The 21,924-nt window shown below is 48.5% G+C and overlaps 1 protein-coding gene across 3 annotated transcripts in view; it reads left to right on the forward strand.

The window, feature by feature from the left end:
* Positions 1-2,862: 2,862 nt before the first annotated feature.
* MYOCD (myocardin) overlaps positions 2,863-21,924 on the forward strand; it is a 115,696-nt gene continuing 96,634 nt past the window's right edge. For all 3 annotated transcript variants that reach the window (XM_086623972.1, XM_086623974.1, XM_086623973.1), the window contains exon 1: positions 2,863-3,010. In XM_086623972.1, coding sequence (XP_086480098.1) covers positions 2,863-3,010 — 148 coding nt within the window. The remainder of the gene's footprint in view (positions 3,011-21,924) is intronic.

Here is a 21,924-nt window from a genome sequence, read left to right on the forward strand (position 1 = left end):
ACAGAAAGCAGGGAGGTTCGTAAACCAAACAATTGCTCCGGAGCATCTCCAGTGTCTTACAAGGAGGTACCCATGAGCTGCCATGGCAGTTCAGTGTTCTGAATTTAATATTTATAGGCAGAGAGAGATGGTACATGGCTGTACTGTGTATAGCCTTGCAATTTATGTGTTGGCAGCAGTGGTTGATGGGAGATGTGCTCTGAGGCTCGAAAGCGTGCTTAAGCTTTGTAAATACAATCAGTTCAGGCTGAAGTGAGCGAACAATGTGGAATGTTTCGAGGCCAAATTTGAGTTCAGAAAAAAACACCATTGAGCCAGTGGTACTTGAGTGTGTTGCGAAAGCGTGCGTCTCCGGGGCTGCAGCGTGACCTCCTGGCTCAGGCAGTAAGGACCCCAGTAGACTCGTTGCAAATTAAAACGTTGCATATGCTCTGAGTGCAAAAAGATTGTACACAGTGCCTGTAAGAAGCCTTCCTGAAAGACTCTTTCCTCTGCTGGTGGTCTTGCAGCTTCGGCACTGGATGTCTGGCTCACGCTCTCTATTTTTCAAAAACATTAATAATCATAATCCATATAAAACTGTCATATTGGTTCAACATGCACGTCACCAAAGCTCTGACTAATTTATCAAAGATTTAGTGTTCAGCTGAACAAAGTCTCACTTTTGTAAGCAGATGCAGTTTGCTGGATTGTCCTATCATCACCCGTTGTTTCCAGGGGAAAGATGCATCCTATCAGCAACTTCTAAGAGTTAAAAAATGTACATTTTAAAATAGTAATGTAAACACTTATCGCATGTTCCACGTTAGTCGTTAATTAAATAGAGAGCTTAGGGGCTAGCGCTGCTTGTGCCAAAGTGGGTCTGCAGCCCTACAGCCGCCAGCGAACGGATGTGCAGAGACCGATGGTCCATCACAATGGTGATGGTGCGTTGCACAGCAGCTGCACCACTAGAAATAAGACCAAGAGCCACTCCAGGGAGCGAAAATTGCTCAAGCAGAGGTGGAAATTGAGATTGTCAGTTCAAAGATGTGGCACACGACACAGCCCTGGCCTGTCTGGATGCCTGCGGGGCTGTTTCCATGAGTAGTGGCAGCACGTCAGACTTTGGTAGGAATAGCTGAGGAGATGGGGAAAGACTGCAAAGGTGAGAGAAGGCAGTGGTGGGAAACACACAGCAGAAGAGAGGGTCTGGTGTGGGGGTTTGCTCAGGTAAGGACCAAGTTTGAATCAAGTGTGGTTCTGCATCTTATTTTGGAGCCCAGACAGCACAGTCGGGTACAGACAGAGTCTGTCCCACGTGATGCACATGGGGACAGTTTTATGTCCCACCTGCAAAGCGATGAAGTGACACAGGCACCTTTGGGACCTCCTCCCTGGCCACTGCGTCCACCCCATGGGCACCCTATATGGAATCTCCCAGCAACAAAACGCAGTGTAAAGCAGGACAGAGGGACGCAGTGTCTGACCTGCAGATGGTGGGACCCAGCCATGGAGAATGATTAGGCCAGGTGGGGGTGGACAGTGAGATGGATGGGGATGAGCAAGTAGATGGCAAAATCCTTGCTGGTGCAGGGTAGGAAGAGGGGTGTGAGGCAGTCCTGGCACACGTAGCACGGAGGAGATGGTATCGTATACAATGCATTATTCTTACTTCCTTATACAGTAAATTGGTAACTTTTTTGTATTAAATCAGATTTTATCACTGAGTCAATCTTGCACTTTTCTATTCTTGTTCTCTACAAATGACCTTTTTTAGCTCTCCTCAGCTCTTTCCTGATGGGACTCATTAGGAGCTGGTGCTGATTCTTACAGGCATTCACTTTCACTTAGCATCTGGAGATTTTTTTGGACAACACTTTGTTGAAACCGTCCTTGCAGCTTTCTTCTATGCTTAGTATCAGCAGCTCCTCCTGGGTCATGTGCCTGCATCCCACAATGATGTTTGGTGTGAGCTGAGTCCTTCCCCTCTCTGTTTCTGATGAGATATGAGTGTCATCAAGGAAAGCACCTCCTTGCCTAGATGTTTTGTAGAAGCACAACCTGAATCTGCAGAATTTCCTGAGTGTTTTCCTGATGTATTTTGACCATAAACCCCACATAAACCTCAGAGTAGAACAATGTGGTAAACAAATAACTCCCTTATTTTTCAAAAACTCCCAAAAATTCTTGCCTAACTTGGTTGAATTATTCATAAAAGCTTTAACTCTACCATGTGTGCTAATCACAGCTTTGGTGTCAAAGAGTAACTTTTGCATGTGTGTTTTACTTTGTAGGGTGTTTGTACACTTCCTCGTGCAAAAGCTAGCTGGTGTTTTCTACTCATCATTTGATATCTGTATCATGTAATTAGCAGCCTATTCTGTGTTGCGCAGAATTATTTCTGTTGTTCAGTTTTCTCAGCAAACCAGAGCCTTATATAAAGGAAGATTGTTCTCATTTGTCGATCTGTTTTGTATTTCTGACAGTTCAAGAGCTCTCTCATGTGGGTGCCCCATGACTGTGTTTTTTTCATAACACACCAGGCTTTCTGCAAATATTCAGTGCTTATGGGTGGACATTATTCCAGCAAAGCAGCCAAGGATGCACACCCGCAGATAAGGTGAACAGAATCAAGCAAGCAATAGGGAATCCTGAAATCTTCCCCTGCAGTGTTTCTAACACAGAAGAGCAGATGAAGTAATTAATTGTCTGTGGTCTGTTTCACAAATGTCAGTCTTTGTTCACTGTTCAAAGGGTTGGTTGGGGACTTCATCCTTACCCGCTCCTCTTCTCTTCCAGAGGTTGCTTTTTGCCTGCTTCTCTACCTGATCATCCAAAGTGGAGCAACCAGAATCTGGACCAGTCCCTTCAGGCACGGTGATGAATGGTGTGATCAAGCAGGATCGCTCAGACCAAAAAAGTGCACCAAGCAGAAATGAAGAAGAAAAGGCACCCAAAGAAAACGCTGCCAGTGAAGTGAGAGACGGCACCAAGCTCCAGCCACCACCCTTTGCGGAGCGGAAGAACGGTAAGTTTCTCGCTCGGCGGTGTCAAGAGAGGGGAAGTAGGACTGGATAAATGCTGGTTTAGCGTCTCTCGCACGTGCTGGCTTTGCGCATCATCATTGTTTTCATGTGTGGTGCCTCCGAGGGCGTTTCTGATGGCAACGTTTTAAGATTTAATGGAAGTGCCTCCTCAGCTCAGTATTCCTGGGTCAGCCTTAAATGCTGTTGTCAGATTTGAGGCAGTTACCATGTTCTTCGCGATCCAAATGTAGCATTTCAAGATCTTTGGAAGAGACTGATGTTCTGATCGTAGTAATGGGATTTGCTGGGGAATTAGAGTGATGTGAAGTTGATCAGTGCAGAAGAAATCGAGAGGGTATTTTGTTTGCAAAGGCACTGATAGACCTGTTCTGCTTTCACAGAGCACCGGAGGCTTCAGATAACCTTGCCTTCAGCAAAATTGTGTTGGTGTAACAGAGAGCAGGATTTGGCCTGGGCCTCTGCAAGGGTCATGCATGTTTCCTTGGTCGTGGATCCAGAAACTAGTCTTGCTGGCAGACATTGATCTGAGTTTCAGTGGAGATCTGTTGGTAGAAAGCTGGTGGACAGAAAACCCAACAATTCAGCCTGCACAAAGCACGCTCGGGCTGAGGGGTTGTTTGCCATTTCTTTCAGGCAACTGTATAATATATGAAATGAAGAAAATTCCTTTGGTGCACTCCAAGGCTTTCAACATTAAGTCCTCAAAATATCGTGCAATGTGAAAGTGCAGCTTGAAGGCACTATTTTTGCTTTGTGTCTTTGATTGTTTGCATTATTGTACAGGACCCAATTTTTCTCAATCACTATAAATCAGAATTAATCCAAATGATGTCAGCATGGCAATGTACTGGTGTCAGACTGGAGTAACACAACAGAGAACCAGGCCCAGAGTCTGACCATAGTCAGACAGTCACACCAGCGAGGGCACTTCTTTTCTACAGTCCCAGATGTCCAAGTATACCTAACATAATATGATAACAATGGGAAAGATGATGTGGACTTGTAAAAGGGGCAGTGTTAAGACCACCTGGTGATGCATAACATTCACATTTCCTCTGTAGCTTTCACATCCTTATTTTTTGCATCCGTTTTCCCACGTGGTTTTTGTTATGGCAAGGCAAAGAAAGAAACGTCTCCAGGTGCCCATAGGCATGACCAGCAGACATGCAGGCACCGCCTGCTCTAAGCCCTGCAGCACCGCCAGCAGCTGCCTTGCAGCGGACCCTGCGTAAGGGGCTCATGCCCCCCAGGGCTGCCGGCTCAGTAGCCCACTGCAGCCCCTCTACGCCAGGCTGTTTGCAGCGTCTCTAAGTGAGAAGAACCCCCCAGAGTCTGGGCATCTCTCCAGCCCTTTGCTCTCCTCCTTTTGCTGCTTTTCCCTTTCTTTCGCACATTTAGACAGCACAGGGGCTCAGCTCTTCCTGCCGTCCCCGTGCAGGAGCAGCCGGCTTCCTTCATCTCACATCATCTCGCCCGTTGGCAGGCCCACCAAGTGTCACGCACGTCGTGTGGCACCCAGGCCTGCCTTTGATGTCACGTTCTCTGGTGTGACATCTCCCGCAGGGCTGGTGGAGCAGCCTGACGAGTGCCTGGGGAGCAAAGAGGGGGGGACATCCCACAGCCCCACGGACTGCCCTCCGCAGCGGTACATGGCAGTCACCTCCCTTTGCCCTGCAGGACACCTCAGAGCCCTGAAGCAGATTAGTCCCTGCCAAGGGCAGATCCTCCATGTTCCACTCAGTGCCATTTGTTGGGTTGTCACAGCAGGGACCTTCTATTCCGTCTGCAGGGTTTGGGGTCAGTAGTTGAGATTGCTGGGGGGAAAGTGAGATGTCAGTGTCTCCTTGTATCCCATCCCCATGAAGAGCACCTGTATGAGTGTATTCACCACTCCCACCCTCATCTCCCACCCTACAAATACATGGAGGAAAGCAGCAGGAGGGAGCAGGGATCCATCACCCAAGATGATGCTACTGAAGGAGAAAGTGCCTGCGAATGAGTTTGGTGAAAGGGAAGAAGCTCCCATCTGTTGTCTTTAAGGATCTGCCAGGCCATGTAAGGAGCAGCAAGTGGAAGGTTTGTGACCCTCCCCCTCCACCCACCTCCACCTCCTCCTCCTCCTCCTCCTGCCCTGTTGCATCCCACTGCCTGAGGGTATAAAATGCGAGCTCCTCGCGCTCCTCAGCCAGGCAGGATCTGGCCCCTTTATATCATGCTCTTTGCAGCTGTGGGCTGGTGGTCTGTGGTGGTTCAGTGGGCATTGGACAGACACCCGCCTGTCAAGGGTGCAGCTCCTCAGCTCCTGCCCAAGTCTGAACTTTCAAACTGCAGTCTTTATTTGACTTAACTTTGATTTAATAAAAACAGTCTAGCAGGAATATTTTTAAATAGGAAAACAGCCTTTTTAACTCTAGTATTACTCAAAAATGGCTGAGGGGATTTTATTTAAATTTGTAAAAATAAATCACCTTTGAGCAAGCAGAAAGCCCGTTCGACAGGACCTACAAAAACCCAGCACTGGATGCATAGGTCCAGGAAAGTGAACACTGTTACCTCTACAACGAGGAGGAATCCTGGCATCTGCCTGCTCAGCTGTACCCCCAGCCCCTGGCCCTTTTCTGCTGCTGGGGTGGTACACTGTTAGGCTGCCCTTTTACCAGGACTGTGCCTGATCCCACAGCCCATGGTATTCATACGCTCAATGACATCTTCTCCTCCTAAGTTCTGGTCCACACTGGCCTGAACTGGGCAGAACTGTAAACTGGTGCCTTGGAAGAGCCTAAGGCAAACATGGCTGTGCGTCTTCCTAAAGTCACTAGTGATACTTGGTTTAGAGATGAGATCTGCCTAGACCTCCCACCGTACCCGTTGGGCATGCACTGTGGCTGGGTACTGGACTCGTGGGCCCTTGCACTTCTGTCTTGCCAGAGACAGGCTCTTTGAGCTCACCCTCTCAATCAATGCTCTACTCGGCCCGTTCCACCTGTCCATGTAGTGGGACTGTTGAGTCGCAAAGTCAATGCATGGCATCTCTCGGGGTGAGAACACACAATGTTCTGCCCACACTTCTGTTCTTCCCACAGCTGATTTGTTTGCACACAAAGGCAAGTACAAAAAGCAATAAGATAATTCGTGATGCAGTGGGCACATGGGTTCCTGCAGGGCGCTGGGGTCCCCAGCAGCCACCTCCTAGGGTGCTGGAGCCTTCAGCCTGGGGATGATGAGGGACAGTGTCTGCACTGCACAGTGTGAACCAGAGCCCCACTGGACAGGTACCAAAGGTCGTCACACCCTGATCCAGGGGTGCTTAGTATGTGCATTCTTCACAGGCTCAATCATCCGCAGGCTCAGTGCTCTCTGACCCCCAGTTTGGGGTCTCTCTCTCAGTGCTCTCTGACCAGTTTGGGGTCAGAGAGGGGTCTGCAGTGCAGCCTCCTCCACATGGTTTCTAATTGCTGGGTCAAGGAAAACAAACATGCTCTCTTCAACACCTTGCGTCTTTGTCGCCTGCTTATTGAATAGGAGTTCCTGACAGCACCTTAAGCATCCTTAGGATTCATAAGCTGCTTTTCCCTCCCAAGTCCATCTGAACCTCTCTCAGATGTTGATACCAGGGCCAGTGGTAACACTCTGAAGCATCAAAGCTCCCAGGATCATTTTCTTCAGCTGGTAACAGCTTCCATCCCACCCCATTCAATTCCATCCCATCTCACCCCATCCCATCATGCTGCACACCTGTACTTTTATCTTTGGCAGCTGTGCCATGGGAACAGCTGTACAACATTGTGCTTGTCTTTTCTGGCTTGCATCAATACAACCCTTTCCCTGCTCATTCCCTGTGTGACTGAAGATAATGATTTCTCTGCACGCCTTCCCGGCAGTGGGGGAGGCAGTGAGGATGCAGGGTCTGTAGATGACTTTGGCCACACATCTCTCTCAGTGCCAAATTGGCCAGGTGGATTTCAGAAAGAATTTCACGATAACACTTACAATCACAAGGGGTCAAAGGACATGCAGAAGCTACTTACTATCAAACAGCTCCTCAAAAACTGTCTCGGTGCACGTGCTCGGTGTGCTAGGAGTTAGGTATTGTCTGGCACAGTCCAGAGATAGCCAAGTCCCTGGCTCAGAGCTGCTGTCCCTTGTTGCCTACCTTGGGACTCTGAGAGTGAAATGTATTTCACTTACAGAGTTATCTAAGCGTGAGACATCCTGTCTGATCCGATAAGGTTTCTCTGCCTCAGAAATTCTGCTCAGAGTGGGCTCAGTCCCCTCTGGAGGGTCCCATTTCTCTCCAGTGACTATGGGAGTTTAGTTGACCAGCTCTGACCAAGGCACCCTTCAGAGAAGAGATCTATTTCACCCATTTGTTTCCGTGTACATGTCTCCAAGTCTGGGTGTCAGAGCTCCCGCTGCAGGTGATGGATCTAGTCGGCAGGCACATGGCCAGAGACTACTGCAGTTCGGAGAGCTGAAGAGTTCCCCCTGTGCCTACTCTGGTTGAGCAGCACATTCACTAACTGCTCGTAGTGTTTCCACATAGGTTTCCCATTGCTGATTTTGGAAAATAATGTGGTTAAACTCTTCTGTTTATTTGTGTTGCGAATCAGACCTTCTGACCACCGGCTCCTTCAGCCCCTGCAACAAAGGGGAGGATTTTCAAGTGCCCATCTGGTTTGCGTTTAGTGTAATGTGCAGAAAGGTTGCACATTTTCAGGGCCCGTGTTCATAAGTAGTAGATTGTACAACAGTTTATTACACAAATGGAGCTTTTTATTGCTGGGCTTTGTTGAGCTGCCAGTTGGGATAAAAAAAAAAGTAACATGCTTCGTAGTCCCTATCAAGGAAAATTAGAAAGCATTAAATTCTGCTCAAACTATCAGCCATTGATGAACTGGTAATCAAATCCAGAAAGGCTGGTGGGAGGTCAAGACTTTCTTGCTCTTGGTGTTTCTGAATCAATAACTACTATGAAAGACATGTAAGACAAATTTAAAAAAAAAAAAAGAGAGAGAGAGATCTGACCTAGAAGTCATTACAACAACACAGTGCATAGGCCAGAAGAGACAAGATATCTACAAGTTTCGGGGAGAAAACCCTACATAGTCTTTGCTCAGTCCTTGTGGTGAGCATGTGTTTTAGTTTAAATCTATATTGGAATGGTTATTAAATTACTATCTGGTCCCAAACAAAATCTGGCCCTTGTTCCACAGAGCCAGGTAAGAGGTGTATCTACAGGAAGATTTTCCAAATTACCTCTGGATCTAAATCAAATAAATATTGCAAACATTGTATTGAACCCAGGTGATATCTAATCCGCAATGAAATATCAGCCTACAGCCTTGAACTGTGCAGCCCAGCTTTAATGCCACTTAAATCAGAATGTAAGAACTAAAAGAATTCCAGGAATCCAATGATATAAACTGTATTTTTAGAGCTGTGAGTGACTTGCGAGAGTGAAACATTGCAGTGACTAAAGATAGCACAAGCAAGGTTTTCCATGATTTATCGCAAGAACGTTCACAGTGAGTTAAAGTCATCGAATGTTGTGATAGCAGCACCTACACGTTGGCGTGCTTCCAAGACAAGTCATTCATAACATATTTGTCACAGAGCAAAATTTCCATAACAGAGCTCTGAGTTGCATCTCACTTGCAGGAGCACCACACACATCGCTTGTCTGTTAAGGCACTGAGAGGTTCACTTGTTTCCTAGGATCTGTCATTTTCTTTAAGACAGGAACCTACTTGTCTGCATGTTTCAAACCTCTCACAAGCTCTGTCTGGCTGAACGACCAAAGCAGTGGTGGCAGAGGACAAGGACCCTGCCTTGGACCCTGCCGGTCGTGGTCCCACTCCACTGCTTGCTGGCCATCTGGAGTTTAGTTATCACTTTAGTAGGAGTTCACCGAGTGACTTGTCATTCCTCCTTGGGGGTCTGTGTTGCTTTGTGCACTGAGAGGTGGGGTAGGACCTTTCTTTGCTGACCAAAATGTCTACAGGGGTTATTTTAAGGATAAAGTCATGGCAAACATTTCCTGACACCTCATGATCAGCGTTGCTCTTGGCTCCTGGCCCTTGCTAGCTGCAGTTTGCAGGGTAAAGGAACGGGCTTGTTGAGAGAGGGATACGCCGCAGAACTGTTTTCTCCCAGTTTCTAACACACCAGGATGCATTCAGACAGAAATGGCCCACCCTGCAGAGAACTCACCTCACAGGCAGGTTGGCCTTTGCCTCCTACAGCCACTTCCCTGGTAGCCTGAGAGTCACCTTGAGTCTTATTTTCTCATGTGTCAAGTCCCAAGTTCGCCTTCCAGCACAGAAACCCTCTGGACGTGCGTGGCCCTGGCCATGCTCCCATGTGGGCTTCCCTTCTCTGCTGGATGGGGACGTCACGTGCAGGGTGGGGATGGTGGCTGGGAGACTGGAGTCAATTCCCCTCTCTCCCATCCCTTGACTAAACCTGCTCTCAGTCCCATGGTGTCCCTGCCCAGCTGACTGGTCTCCACCGAAAAAACAAGGCTGTGCCCAACTCTGTGTAATCATCTTCGCCTCGTCTTGTAGTGGGGCTACCTGTGAGTCACTCCCATTTCTTTTTCAGGTATTTTTTTGAGACGTTTCTAAGCACAATTTTAATCTCATTTTGACTCAAAGCTGCTGCTTCGTTTCCCCTTTCAGAAATCAGACTGAAATGGGGATAGTTGTGTATCATGATCCTTCTAGTTATTCCATCTCCATGTGCTTCGAACCAGGTCTCATGATGCTTCCACGAGTGACCCCATCCTGCTGCTTGTCGCAGCCTTCATGCTGCAAAACACAGTAGTGCTGAGCCACCGTTGTCTTCAATGAGTCTGTTCTCGGGGTGGGGCTGAGTGCCCCACTGTTCAGGACCATTGCTCAGCACCCAGCAGGTGCGGGAGCCCCCAGGACACCGGGTCTCCTTCATTCACTGTCAGACCGGCCTTAGCACTCAGTGCCCAGGCTCTGCCTGTTGTCCTTCCCCTGTAACCATGCCTGTGATTAAATAAACAAAGTGTGTCCGTGATTATAAGCTTTCCTGGGGAAAGCTTTCCTGCTGCACTGGGGAAAGAGCACGGATGTCTCCATGCACAGATTGCATTTGTGTTTCATCTCGCTTACATTCGTGGTTATTTCTGTGTTGCTTTCATGATTTGCACATTCTTGAGGCCGTTGCTTGAAGCACCTGCAGGCAGGTCGCACTTAGAGTCTCCCTCTTTTTTTTGTAGCAAATTTTGGGAGCTACCTAGTCAAAGGTAAATTTGACTAGGACACATTTTTTAATTCGTGATCAAGCCTGATGAATGGCATGTGAATGACATCTGAACATGTGAAAGTTTTTTTTAAAAACTGTGATCTGTGGTATAAAACCTGACAGCCCTGAAATCATAAAAGGAAAACATGCTCTTGCAAGAATAACACCATGTGTGCTCCATACGTGTTTAACCTGCAGGACTCAGTAGCATGTTGAGCAAGCTGACACCAAAAAATCAGGAGGATTCTGGAAAGGATTAGGTATTTCTGGAGGTAATGGGAATACCCACGACATCATAAAGAGCAAGCATCACAAACACAAGCAGAGAATCTAACAGAGCATGGTAGCAAAAGACACCTATTGCAATAAGTCCTTAGGTAAGCTGGCCTAATAGAAAAATTGGCTAAGAAATTAGGCTTAGCTAGTCCTTCAGCATAATTTGTCAATTAGACCAGTTTACCTCATGTGCTGGGCTTATGTGGCGGGGTTTTGGTAGCAGGGGAGGGACTGTAGGGATAACCCCTATAAGGAGCTGCCAGAAGCTGCCCCGGCTCCAAGTCAGACTCATCTCAGGCCAGGGCTGAGCCCATCAGTGCCTCTGCTAATGCCATATTTAAGAAGGAGATAAAGGAGCCCGCGCCACGAGGGACCTGCAGTGGAGAGACAGCGGAGGCAGGGGGACAGGACCTGGCCCCTTGGTCTCCCATGTGGGAGAGACTGGAGATGGCCGTAGTGGCACTGCTTGCAGTGCTCCAAAGCACCTCGCTCCCGAGGTGCCCGCTGGGCAGAGTTCATCCTGCCGGGACTGCCGAGGTTCATCGGGCCAGTTGGGCCTGGCATGGCTGCAGCAGAGAGAGGACTGAGATCTGAGAGAAATGGCCCTGCAGCCTGTGGTGAGGTGGCAGGTGGCCCACCTGCAGCCATGAGAGACACGGTGGAGCAGAGACCCACCCGCAGCCCATGGGAGAGGACGCCACACTGGAGCAGAGGTGCCTGCATCCAAAGCTCATAGAGGACTGTCTCCGTGGGAAAGGACCCCATGCTGCTGGAGGCTGACAACAAAGCGAACATGCATCTGGAGTCCATGGCGGACCCCATGTCAGAGCGGGTGGCTGTGCCCTAAGAAGCCATTACTCCATGGGAATAGCCCATGCTGGAGCAATCTGATGGGTAAGGACCAGATTCCAAGGGAAGGGACCCCATGCTGGAGCCGTGGAAGTGTCAGGAGTCCTTGCCCTTTAAGGAAGGAGCAGCAGAAACAGCATGTGATGAACTGACCTGAAAGCTCCATTCCCTGTCCCCCTGCACCACCCGTGGGGAAGAGGCCGAGCCAGGAAGAAGGGAGGGGTGAGGGGAAGGTGTTTTTAGATCTGGCGTTGTTTCTTGTTATCCTGTCAGGTAACCGTTCATAAACTAAATTGATTTGTCCCCAAGCCAAGTTCATTTTGCCCGGGACCACGTGTTGATGAGTGATCCCTCCCTGTTCTTATCTCGACTCTCAGGTCTTTTGTTACATTTTCTTCTCTCCACCTCACCAGGGGTGAGTGGGAGGAAGGAGTGCGCGAGCAGCTGCGTGGTGCTCAGTTGCCGCCCGGAGCTAAACCACGGCACAGCACCTGGGGAATTACTGCATTCTCCAGCACTTCAAGTCTTTCAGCTGGGACACACCGGTTCCTTCCAAAATATCTGTTCCTATGTAAAAGGAAATTACACATTTATGCAAAAACATCTGGGAAAGTTTCTCTGGCCCTTGCTTCGTGCTCGGTTTCCTCAGTGCTCTCAGATGGTGAGCAGCAAGCCCAAAGGAGTCACAGAGAGCTGTCACAGGAGACACGGAGTACTGTAGACTTCATTAGAGTCAAACACAAAGACAGCCTTGCTCCACATCAACAAGTCATAGCTGGTGCCTCACTGATGACGCTGATAGCCTTTAGACCTGTGCTTTTGTAGTATTGGTAAGAGGGGAAGAGGTGATGATTTGTTACAGCTTTCAGTAGATCACCAAGTTGTAAAGATTGAGAACATTGAAGAGATGATCATAAATGGTGCCTTCTGTCCTTGAACAGAACGAATATATGAACATACTGGAAGATGTTTCCAGTTAATGCCCCATCTGTGTTAGATTTGTCCATTCACAAAGAGGAAACATATTTTCACTCTGGATGACTTTTTAAATTCAGAGACAACAAGGAAAGCAAGTACGTAAGTTGTATCTGCGTGTCTGCGTGCGCAAGCGTTTGTGAGCGTGGACGTGCACGTGTGCATGTGTGAACCCCGCAGGCGCTTCGCTCGGAGCTGCCTGACCTCTGCACGATTTGCAGAGGAACGGCACAAAACCGCACGTCACCACGCGGTCCTCATGACATTCTCCGCAGCGCGGTGCGAGCTCTTTTTTTAACTGACTTCGTGGAAATTGTCATCAGTAGAGGAAGCCCAGGGTGAAACGCCTGGGAACCAGCTCCTGCCGTGGGAAGGGTGGGTGGACTCAAACAAGGGCGTCCCTATGTGGCCCAGGGTCGGGTCCTGGGTGGGGGGCTTCCTCGGGCAGCTGGGAGGGCACTGCCACAGGGTGCCAGGCTCCGTGAGGGGCCAGCGCAGGCACCCATGCCTGGAAAGCATGATCCATGTCTCTGCTTGGTCAGGGCTTGTGCGCAGACCTCATGGAGAGCTGGGGAGCACCAGAGAGACCAGTTGGATGCGGAGCCTGCTCCACAGCTAATTAGCAGCCAGGAAGATCTCTGTGGGAGACCTGCTCGGAGCTGGCTATGCAGGGCTGGCTAGGGCTGGTTCCTCCCTTCCTCTGACATTCCTGTCACAACAGCCCTGTCTGCCCTCGTGCTCCCTTGCGTGCCCAGTTGCTCTGTTTGTCCCCGGGGGACAGACAGTCTGTGATCGTAGCCCTTGTGCTCCGTTCCCATGTTTGTTGTAGATCCTGGTTTCTCAGGACTGGTTCTGGGGCAGGCTTGAAGGGGTGGCACTTCCAGGAATCCATCTGCAGACCCAGCGCTGCATCGTCTTCTGGTAACATCTGGCACAATACGTTTGCGCAGATGTTTAGCGCAAACTGTGGCTGCTTCCCAGTAGTTCGCTGGGGTGGTGTTTGGAGAACGGCTCCATGGATGGGAAAAGCTGCTTCATACTGGGGTTGTGCAAATCAGCTCATATATTTTAAAACCAGAAGAGAGGAAATTCACAGCTGTGTGTTTGTTATATGTGCATTTAAGGCCAAATCAGGCCCGTTTCTGGCTTGGACATAGAGAACACCACAGGGAGAGGGCTGTTCCTTCTGAGGCTGCTAAGCAGCAGCAAAATCCCTCCACAGCTACTGCTGCAGCCCTGGGTCTGCACACCCATTGTTTCTCCTGCACTACATCTCCCAAAAGATACGGGAAATCTCTGCTACCTCCTCCTTTTTCCCCATCCCCCTAAATCCTGCTGCTCAGTGCTGGAGGTCATGAGGTGGGGACACAATAGATCAATGTGAGTATCGCTCCACTGGGCTTTTCTGGACCCACGGGTCTGGGGTAGGACCTGTACTTGCCATCCTATACTGATGAGGTTTCTGCTTTACAAACCCTCCTTCCCAAGGCAGCCTCCCACACTGTCTCACTGAGTTCTTCAGCAGGAGGGGAACGTTTTGATAGGTCGGGTCCCATATTCCTGATGTGCATGCTTCAAGCACCTGTTAAACCTTCTGGAGGTCAGCAGCACCTACAGAGCTGCAGGGGCTGGAGCTGCAATTGCACATGAATTTTAGGGTATGGCACACATTGCTGTTAGCAGTGGATGTCAAACGCTAATCAGCTTGGGGGTAGTGAACTTCGATTTGTTCCTTTTATGGGTTCTTCTCCCAAAACCACAGTCCTACAATGCTCATACCAGACGTGAAGCGTTCCTCTGGCCAGCCAGCAGCAGGCAGGACAATAGACATTGTCCTCAGTGGTGCGCAATCTAGCCAAGGATGGCTGAACTGGTCAGGATGCAAAAGACTCTTTGGAAACGTGAAAGTAAACACTGAGCAGCACTGCTCACACTGAAGCATAGCTTCCAACTACCCGGGGAAGTTAAAGAGGAGAAGAAAAAGAAGGACTAGGACATACAGGCACTGTTAATTATGAGATGGCATCAGGAGGCTGGCTGATGTTTTAGCATGCCCATAAACACCAAGCAGTGAGCCTCTATGTTTGCAGGAGGACTGGGAGCGAGAAGTCTTGGAGGACCACAAAGCAGGCCTGGAACAGGCTCCAGGCTTTTCTCAACTGGAGGAGCGCTGCCCCAGCAGTGGGAGTGCTGGACTGCCAGAGCCGCTGTCGCCTGTGGCTATGAGCAGCCATGGTTTGCTGCGGAGTGACAGGCATGGAGACCAAGGTGGCTGTGGATTTGTTACAGTATTACTGTCCAAATCGGTTACAGGAGAGACTAATGTGAAGCCAGCAGAAGCACCGCACGTCCTGTACTCAGGACTGCGTTTGCAAACCGCTGGAGCAGTGCTCGGAAGGAACACGGTTACTAGCAAAGATGTTAGTAAAACAAGAGGAATCGTAACATTAATGTAAACATGACAGATCCCTTCCTGATGGATGCATGTAGTCCATAAACATCATTGTCACAATGGAGATCTTGCCAGAGATTCCTGAAGGTGCTTTCAAGCATGCTGCAGCCTCGTCCTGTGGTTCTTGAGGTTTCAAAATTATGACCATCTGTTTGCAATTGAGGTCTGTTTGGAGGCAGAGGAGAGTGCTGCCAGGAAACTCCTTTTGGACCAAGAGTGCCTTCAGTCCTGCTAAGAGATTCCCACAGGCAGGTACAGCCCAGAAGGGTTCTGCATCATCCCAAGATGTGGTGGTCAAGCTCAGCTAAAATGCCTGTGATGGGTATGATGTCAGGCCAGCACAAGGGTATGTGAATGTGATGATGAATGGAGGTTCCTCACATTGAAGGCTCAGCCCTGCAAACATCTCCTGTCTGCTGTACTGGCATAGTCACTGCTCAGAATAAGAACTCCCAAGAGTGAGCATGAAGTTGGCTTCCAGAATTCGCAAATGCAGCCTGGCTACTTGAAACCTTCTCAGCATACTTTAATTCTTACTTTGCAATATCTGTTGGGCACAAAAGTCTGTGGACATGATTCAAGCAAGCCGTGCAGGTCACCTCAATTTCATAAAGACCCTGAGGTGTGTCATATAGGGATAATGGTTGGGCATCACTTTGGAAGTGCTCTGCCACCCTTGCGAGTTCTGCACAGACACCAAGGAAGGAAGGACAACACAGACCCTTTCCAGCAGGGAAAGGGATCAAAAGGAAGCAACGATCCTGGGAAGGTGGGAGATTTTGCCAGCGCTTGCATGTTTCTGTTGAAACCACGGAGGGGCTGACACAGAATCTGTCCATCTGCCTCATGTGGTTTGTCCAAGCATGGGCTGCAGTCATCTAAATGTGCACCTCGTAACTAATAATGACAGGTGCCTGCTCCCCTCAGCTCTGTGCAGCCTCGGACTCGCAATGGGAATGATCAGCAGCTTTGCTGTATGCCCGAAGGTCCCCTGAAGGAGGCTGCCTTTATTAGCACTGAACCAGGGTTTGAAACGTGAGTTTAAATGTCCATCTGCCTTAAAAGCCTCGGCAGCCCCTGATGTGTGTGTGTGTGTTGAGATCTTGCTCACTCAGTAGAGATTTGCTCCACTGAAAATGAGCCTGAAAGTTGATAAGAGCCCCTCATTAGGCCTGAAATAGCCCTTTGCAATGTGAGACTGTCTGGAATAGGTATCATATGAAGAGGAACAGTCACAGCACAGCAGAAACCAGACTGAGATCATGCCTGCACTTCGGTCCAGCCACAGGTGCACAGGCTGCGCGGAGGTGTTGCTTTGCTCATGCCGTACGTCACCCAGCACAGCAATGTTTTGGTGCTCCCTCTTCCTGAGATACAATACCAAAGAAATCTATAGAAAGAGCAGAGAGATATTGGAGAGAGAAGAAACAAGGGTGAGAGTTGCTCTGGAAAAGATGCAGTGAGTGCAATCGGGAAACTGGGTTAGGAGACAGGATTCCTGTCCCATTCCCAGGCAGCTCCAGAAAAAGAGCAGAGGTTTTTCCCCAGTTACCTGTAGCTGGGTGAAAAGCAGCAATCCTGATATGAGAGTGCCGCGGCAGCGACTCGTTCCACTGCCTTCAAAGAGGGAGGAGTGACTATACTTTTTTTCCAGCCTGTCCTGGTACCACGTGTGGGAAACACTTCTGACACTGTGCAACTGGGATTTCATTCTGTTAAGGTTTTGCTCTGTGCCAGTGATAAAACTCCTCTCTCCTTGGTCATTTTGTAGGGCTGGAAAGCATGCCTCGTCATTCAAGCACACTTTAAAGTTGGTCAAAACTGTCTGAAAATACATTTCTCTGCTATAGAACATAAAAATATTATCCTTCTGGCATGCCACCGTGAGAATATTAAAAATAGCTTACTGAGTTACTCTGTGAAAGTCACTAACATAGTAAGACTTGCGTGTCTTGTTTCATTAATGAAGGAACTCTAATACTTTGCTTTAATATGATACTGCTGTAAATCAATAAATATTTTTGGAAAAATTCAATCCTATTATTCAGAGATATTTTTGTAGGGTGAAGTTAGGAAGGAACATTTATTGCCATGACTTTCATCCAACTCAATAAGCTATTTGCATCTGAAAACTTTAGTGCTAGTTAAATTCAAGTATGGTTGTGCACACGGGATGGCATTTGCTTTGCCAGTTTGTGTCACTGCTGTTTGTCCAACACAGAGAAGAATCTGTTTGGCAGAGAAAGGCTTGGAGCTAGATCCTGTCCTCACCCTCGCAGCAGAAACCTGTGGCTTACCTAGGGAAGAGATAGAGTCATGACAGGGTTCCTGGCTTTTCCTGAACAGCATCCAGAAGACAGCAAGTCTGGGATGTGGCCTGACTCTGAGACACAGGATTCTGTCCCGTTTCCAGTCTCCAATTGTTTGTTAATAAACCGCTGGGTCTGTGGCCATCCCAGATGAATGCACTGAGAATGCAGCTGAAGAACAAAGGAATGGTCCTGGCTGGATCAGGGCAGAGGTTACTCCAGCTCACCGTCCTGTCTACAGCACTGGTAGCCAAAAGAAATGTGGAAAAATGGCAATGGCACAGTAGCAATTCTCCCACCCAGCAATTAGCGACACGGGGCTTTCCTCAACCAGGAGAAAGACTTTAGATTTTATGGCCTCAGTGGATATTTCTTCCACAGATTTGTCTAATTGCTTTTTGAACCCGCGTAAAAGAGGTGATTTGCTGCTTCCGCTATAATCCACCGAGGGATATAAATCACAGCTCTGCTGCCATAGCCAGAGAAACAGGCAGAATTCCTCCCGCGGCTGCTTCCCCGGCTGCTGCCCCACTGCTGCTGCTGCCTCTGCGCTCTCCAGAGAAGCAGAGAGAGCCCTCATTTTTTGTTGCTTGCAAAGGCTGCCGTGATGGACTATGCTTTGAGGTTAGAAATAGGGTTCTACAACGCCTGAGCCCCTGAGGTGCCTCTCGGTTGGCTCTGCCAGGGATTCACAGTTTCTCGCCTTTAAACATCTCTGCAGGGTGAGGAATGGCTTCTGCAGTAGGAGCACAGATGAGCTGAAGGAAAAGGGTCCTCTGAGACAAAAAACAGTGTTCAGCTGTTAAAGCTGAGAACATGCATCTGGGAGCGAGTGATATAAAACACCACAGTGTGGTTATGAGCCTGGAACTAAGCGTTACTCCCCACCTCTAAATCCACACAACCGTATGGGCATGCTAGGTACATCTGGAGGAAACCTCTCCTGCCCAAAGCCAAGATCAGCTTTCCCTCAGTCATTCCTGACAGAAGTTTGTCCACCGTGATTTTAAAAACCTTCTTTGATGGAGATTCCAACTCTTGCCCAAGCCATCTTCACTCTGATCCCTTCTTGAAGTGCAAACCCATAACTCCTAGTCCTACACGATAGGGATATGGAGAATAAAATTCTCTGTTTCTTTCCATGGTAGCCTTCTCTAGATTTAAAAACTTATTAGGGTTCCCCTCAGCCCAGTTCTCTGCAGACTGACCCTCAGTCTTTGGGTCTTTCATTGAAGGCCCTATTTTATAGACTTCTGGTCTGTCTTTCTGTCCGTTGGACTCTCTTCCGTTGTCTCTGATCTTTCTTAAGGTGATGCACAGCAGAACACAGTGCATGCCCATGCGGAGCCGAGCAGGTTTCAGCGGTTTGCTTTGCAGCCCGCACTGTACCAGCCCAGTGCTCACCCTCTCACCCTCGCGTAGCATCGCCGATGGTCTTGACCTGGCTCATGATCCAGGCCTGTTTCCACAGAATAGCTGCAGAGCATTTTGCTCTGTACGTTGTGTATGTGCAGCAGACCATTCCTGACTAATTCTCACTGGATTCGTTTCTGTAAGTGTCCTCGCATCCTGAGCTCTTTTTAAAATTAATTTCCAGCTGTAATCCTGCTCTGCTGCACGTGTGTGTCCCCCTCCAACTTTCTCTCTTATTAAATATGGTAATTTGCTACTCCACTTTGCAGAAGGACATATGGAAAACAAGGGAACTCTGCGGCATTTAGTGACCCACTGAGAGCTTCTTCCTGAGCGTGCCTTTCTAAGCGTCTCGCACCACCTTGAGCAGTTTCATATAGAACATGTTTTCCCAATAAGCTTTTGAGAATGTCGTGTCAGACAGTGTCAACAGCCTTGTTAAACAGAAGATGGATGACATGTACTGCTTCTTCCCTATCCACAAGTGCCACAGAAGGATTAGATTTGACACATTCCCACTGGCTGTTTTTTATTTCTTTTCCCTGATTTGTATCAGTATTTGTTTGCTGCCTCAATTATTTGTCCCAGTACTTTTCTGGAAATGGAAGTTAAACTAGCTGATCTATAATTTTCCTTTTTCAAAAACAGATATTCTGTTTAGCATTTTTGAAAGCTGTAAGGAGTGTTATTCTAGCCTCATCTCTTTAAAAGTCTGTTTAAGTTGCCAGTGCTTAGAGCATTACAACAGATGTGCATCTTCCAGTTGTTGCATAGAAGGCAGAGTTATGTTGTACCTTGACTGATTATTTCCAAGACTGACTCCTTGCTGGGTGGTGGGCCCAATGGGCATGTGACAGCTACTTTGTACGAAGGGATGTTCTCCTGAAATGAAACACGCTGGTGAGAGGCAGAGGAAAGCTCTGGGAAGTGCTGCACAAAGGTTGGAAATTTTGTTATTCCCTTTTAATAAAGAAATTACGGATTCCCACAGTGATGGTGTCATTGGAAGCGTAATGTAAGAGTCAGCACTCTCAGTGTAGGGGAGACCATTGCAAATCCTGCTATTGCTGTGCACAGCGTGTGTGCTGCTGTCAAAGAAATACAATAATGATTTATCATAGCATCGTTTAGGTTAGAAAAGACCCTTAAGATCAGCTAGTCCAACCATAAACCTAACACTGCCAAGCCCACCACTAAACCATGTCCTTAAGGGTCACATCTACACATCTTTCAAATGCCACTGGGGATGGTGACTCCACCACTTCCCTGGGCAGCCTGTTCCAAGGCTTGACAACTCTTTCAGTGAAGAAATTTTTTCCTAATACCCAATCTAAACCTCCTCTGGTGCAACTTGAGGCCATTTCCTCTTGTTCTATCACTTGTTACTTGGGAAAGAGACCAACCCCCACCTCGCTACAACCTCCTTTCAGGCAGTTGTAGAGAGTGAGAAGGTCTCCCCTCAGCCTCTTTTTCTCCAGGCTGAACAACCCCAGTTCCCTCAGCTGCTCCTCATAACACTTGTGCTCCAGATCCTTCACCAGCTTCATTGCCCTTCTCTGGACACACTCCAGCACCTCAATGTTGGTCTTGTAGTGAGGGGCCCAAAGCTGAACACAGTATTCGTGGTGCGGCCTCACCAGTGCCAAATACAGGGGTGCAAACACTGCCCTAGTCCTGCTGGCCACAGCATTTCTGATACAAGCCAGGATGCTATTGGCCTTCTTGGCCACCTGGTCATGCTGCCAACTCGTATTCAGTCAGTGGTTTGAAGAAGTCTATCTTAAATGGACTGTAAGAAAATGCACCTCATCAGGTGCATAAAGCCACAAACATACTAATTAAAGACAATAGTAGATACGTAAATAGAGGCACCTTAAGCAGGAGGAAGGAAGGATATGATTTCACATCCCCATGCTCTGCAAGGTCCCACTGCCCCCTTACAGGAAACACAGAGGAGAGATGCTCCAGGGCATAAAGCAAGGCTGGGTGACAGTATCAGGGGAAGAGAGGGGCAGGTATCCAAAGCATCTCTAAGAAGAATATGAGTATCACTGACTACCCAAGGAAATAAGGAAGTCCAGGAATGACATCTCTTTCTCTATCTGACCCAAGAGCACAGAATCATAGAATCATAGAATGGTTTGGGTTGGAAGGGACCTCAAAGATTATCTTCCACTACACCAGGTTGCTCAAAGCCTCATCCAACCTGGCCTTGAACGCTTCCAGGGATGGGGCAGCCACAACTTCTCTGGGCAACCTGTGCCAGTGCCTCACCACCCTCATTGTAAAAGACTTCTTCCTTATATCTCATCTAAATCTGCTCTCTTTCAGTTTAAAGCCATTGCCCCTTGTCCTGTCACTGCACGCCCTTGTACAAAGTCCCTCTCCAGCTTTCCTGTAGCCCCTTTAGGCACTGGAAGGCTGCTAGAAGGTCTCCCCAGAGCCTTCTCTTCTCCAAGCTGAAAATCCCAACTCTGCCTGTCTCCACAGCAGAGGTGCTCCAGCCCTCGCATCATCTTTGTGGCCTCCTCTGGACCCGCTCCAGCAGCTCCATGTCCTTCTGATGTTGGGGACCCCAGAGCTGAACGCAGTACTGCAGGTGGGGTCTCATGAGAGCACCTCCCTCAACCTGCTGCCCATGCTTGATCTTGGTTCCTTATTCTTCCAAATTGAATGTAATTTTCTTCTCTCTCTGATGCTGAGTTACAGCTTGGAAAGCATCAAAATGCCCCTTTCAGACCTTGTCCTGGATATACTACAGCGTTTGGGAAAGATTAAGGCAGAGGGAAATAGAGGTCAGCACTGCTCCTTTCCAGCTGCCAAGACCCTCCGGCAGTGCCAGAGCTGACCTGGACTCCTTTCAGAAGAAGTGAGCAGAAACACCGCATTCACCAGGCACCCTTCCACTGCACATGATTTCCTTCACTCTCAGCCTTGGGCAGCCGCCCACCTGCCCAGCAGCCGTCCTGCCAGAGGGAACAGGCAAAAGCCAGGCAATGGCACATGTGGTACCGGATGGAAAGCTTACACCTGCCCAGGCTCGCAACACCCAGCGCAAGGCATGATCCCATCTTGATTGCCTTAACAAGCCAGCCCTGATAACAGCGTTATGGAACTTGTGGATGCAGGTCAGTTTGTTAACCATATATAGCATAACCCAATACAGCTGACTGAGAGCATTTTAATAACTTTGAGGTTATTTCCGTAAAAATAGAAGGAATCTAATGTTTAATCTTTAATTCACTCAGAAACAAAAATACAAGCTTGCTTCTTTCTGCCTTTCCAGCACTTCACAGATCATCATGTGCAATGCATACAAAACACGCGGGAACTTTACCGTGCTCAGACC

This window comes from Tauraco erythrolophus, chromosome 20 (genome assembly GCF_009769465.1).
Source record: "Tauraco erythrolophus isolate bTauEry1 chromosome 20, bTauEry1.pri, whole genome shotgun sequence".
NCBI lineage: Eukaryota > Metazoa > Chordata > Aves > Musophagiformes > Musophagidae > Tauraco > Tauraco erythrolophus.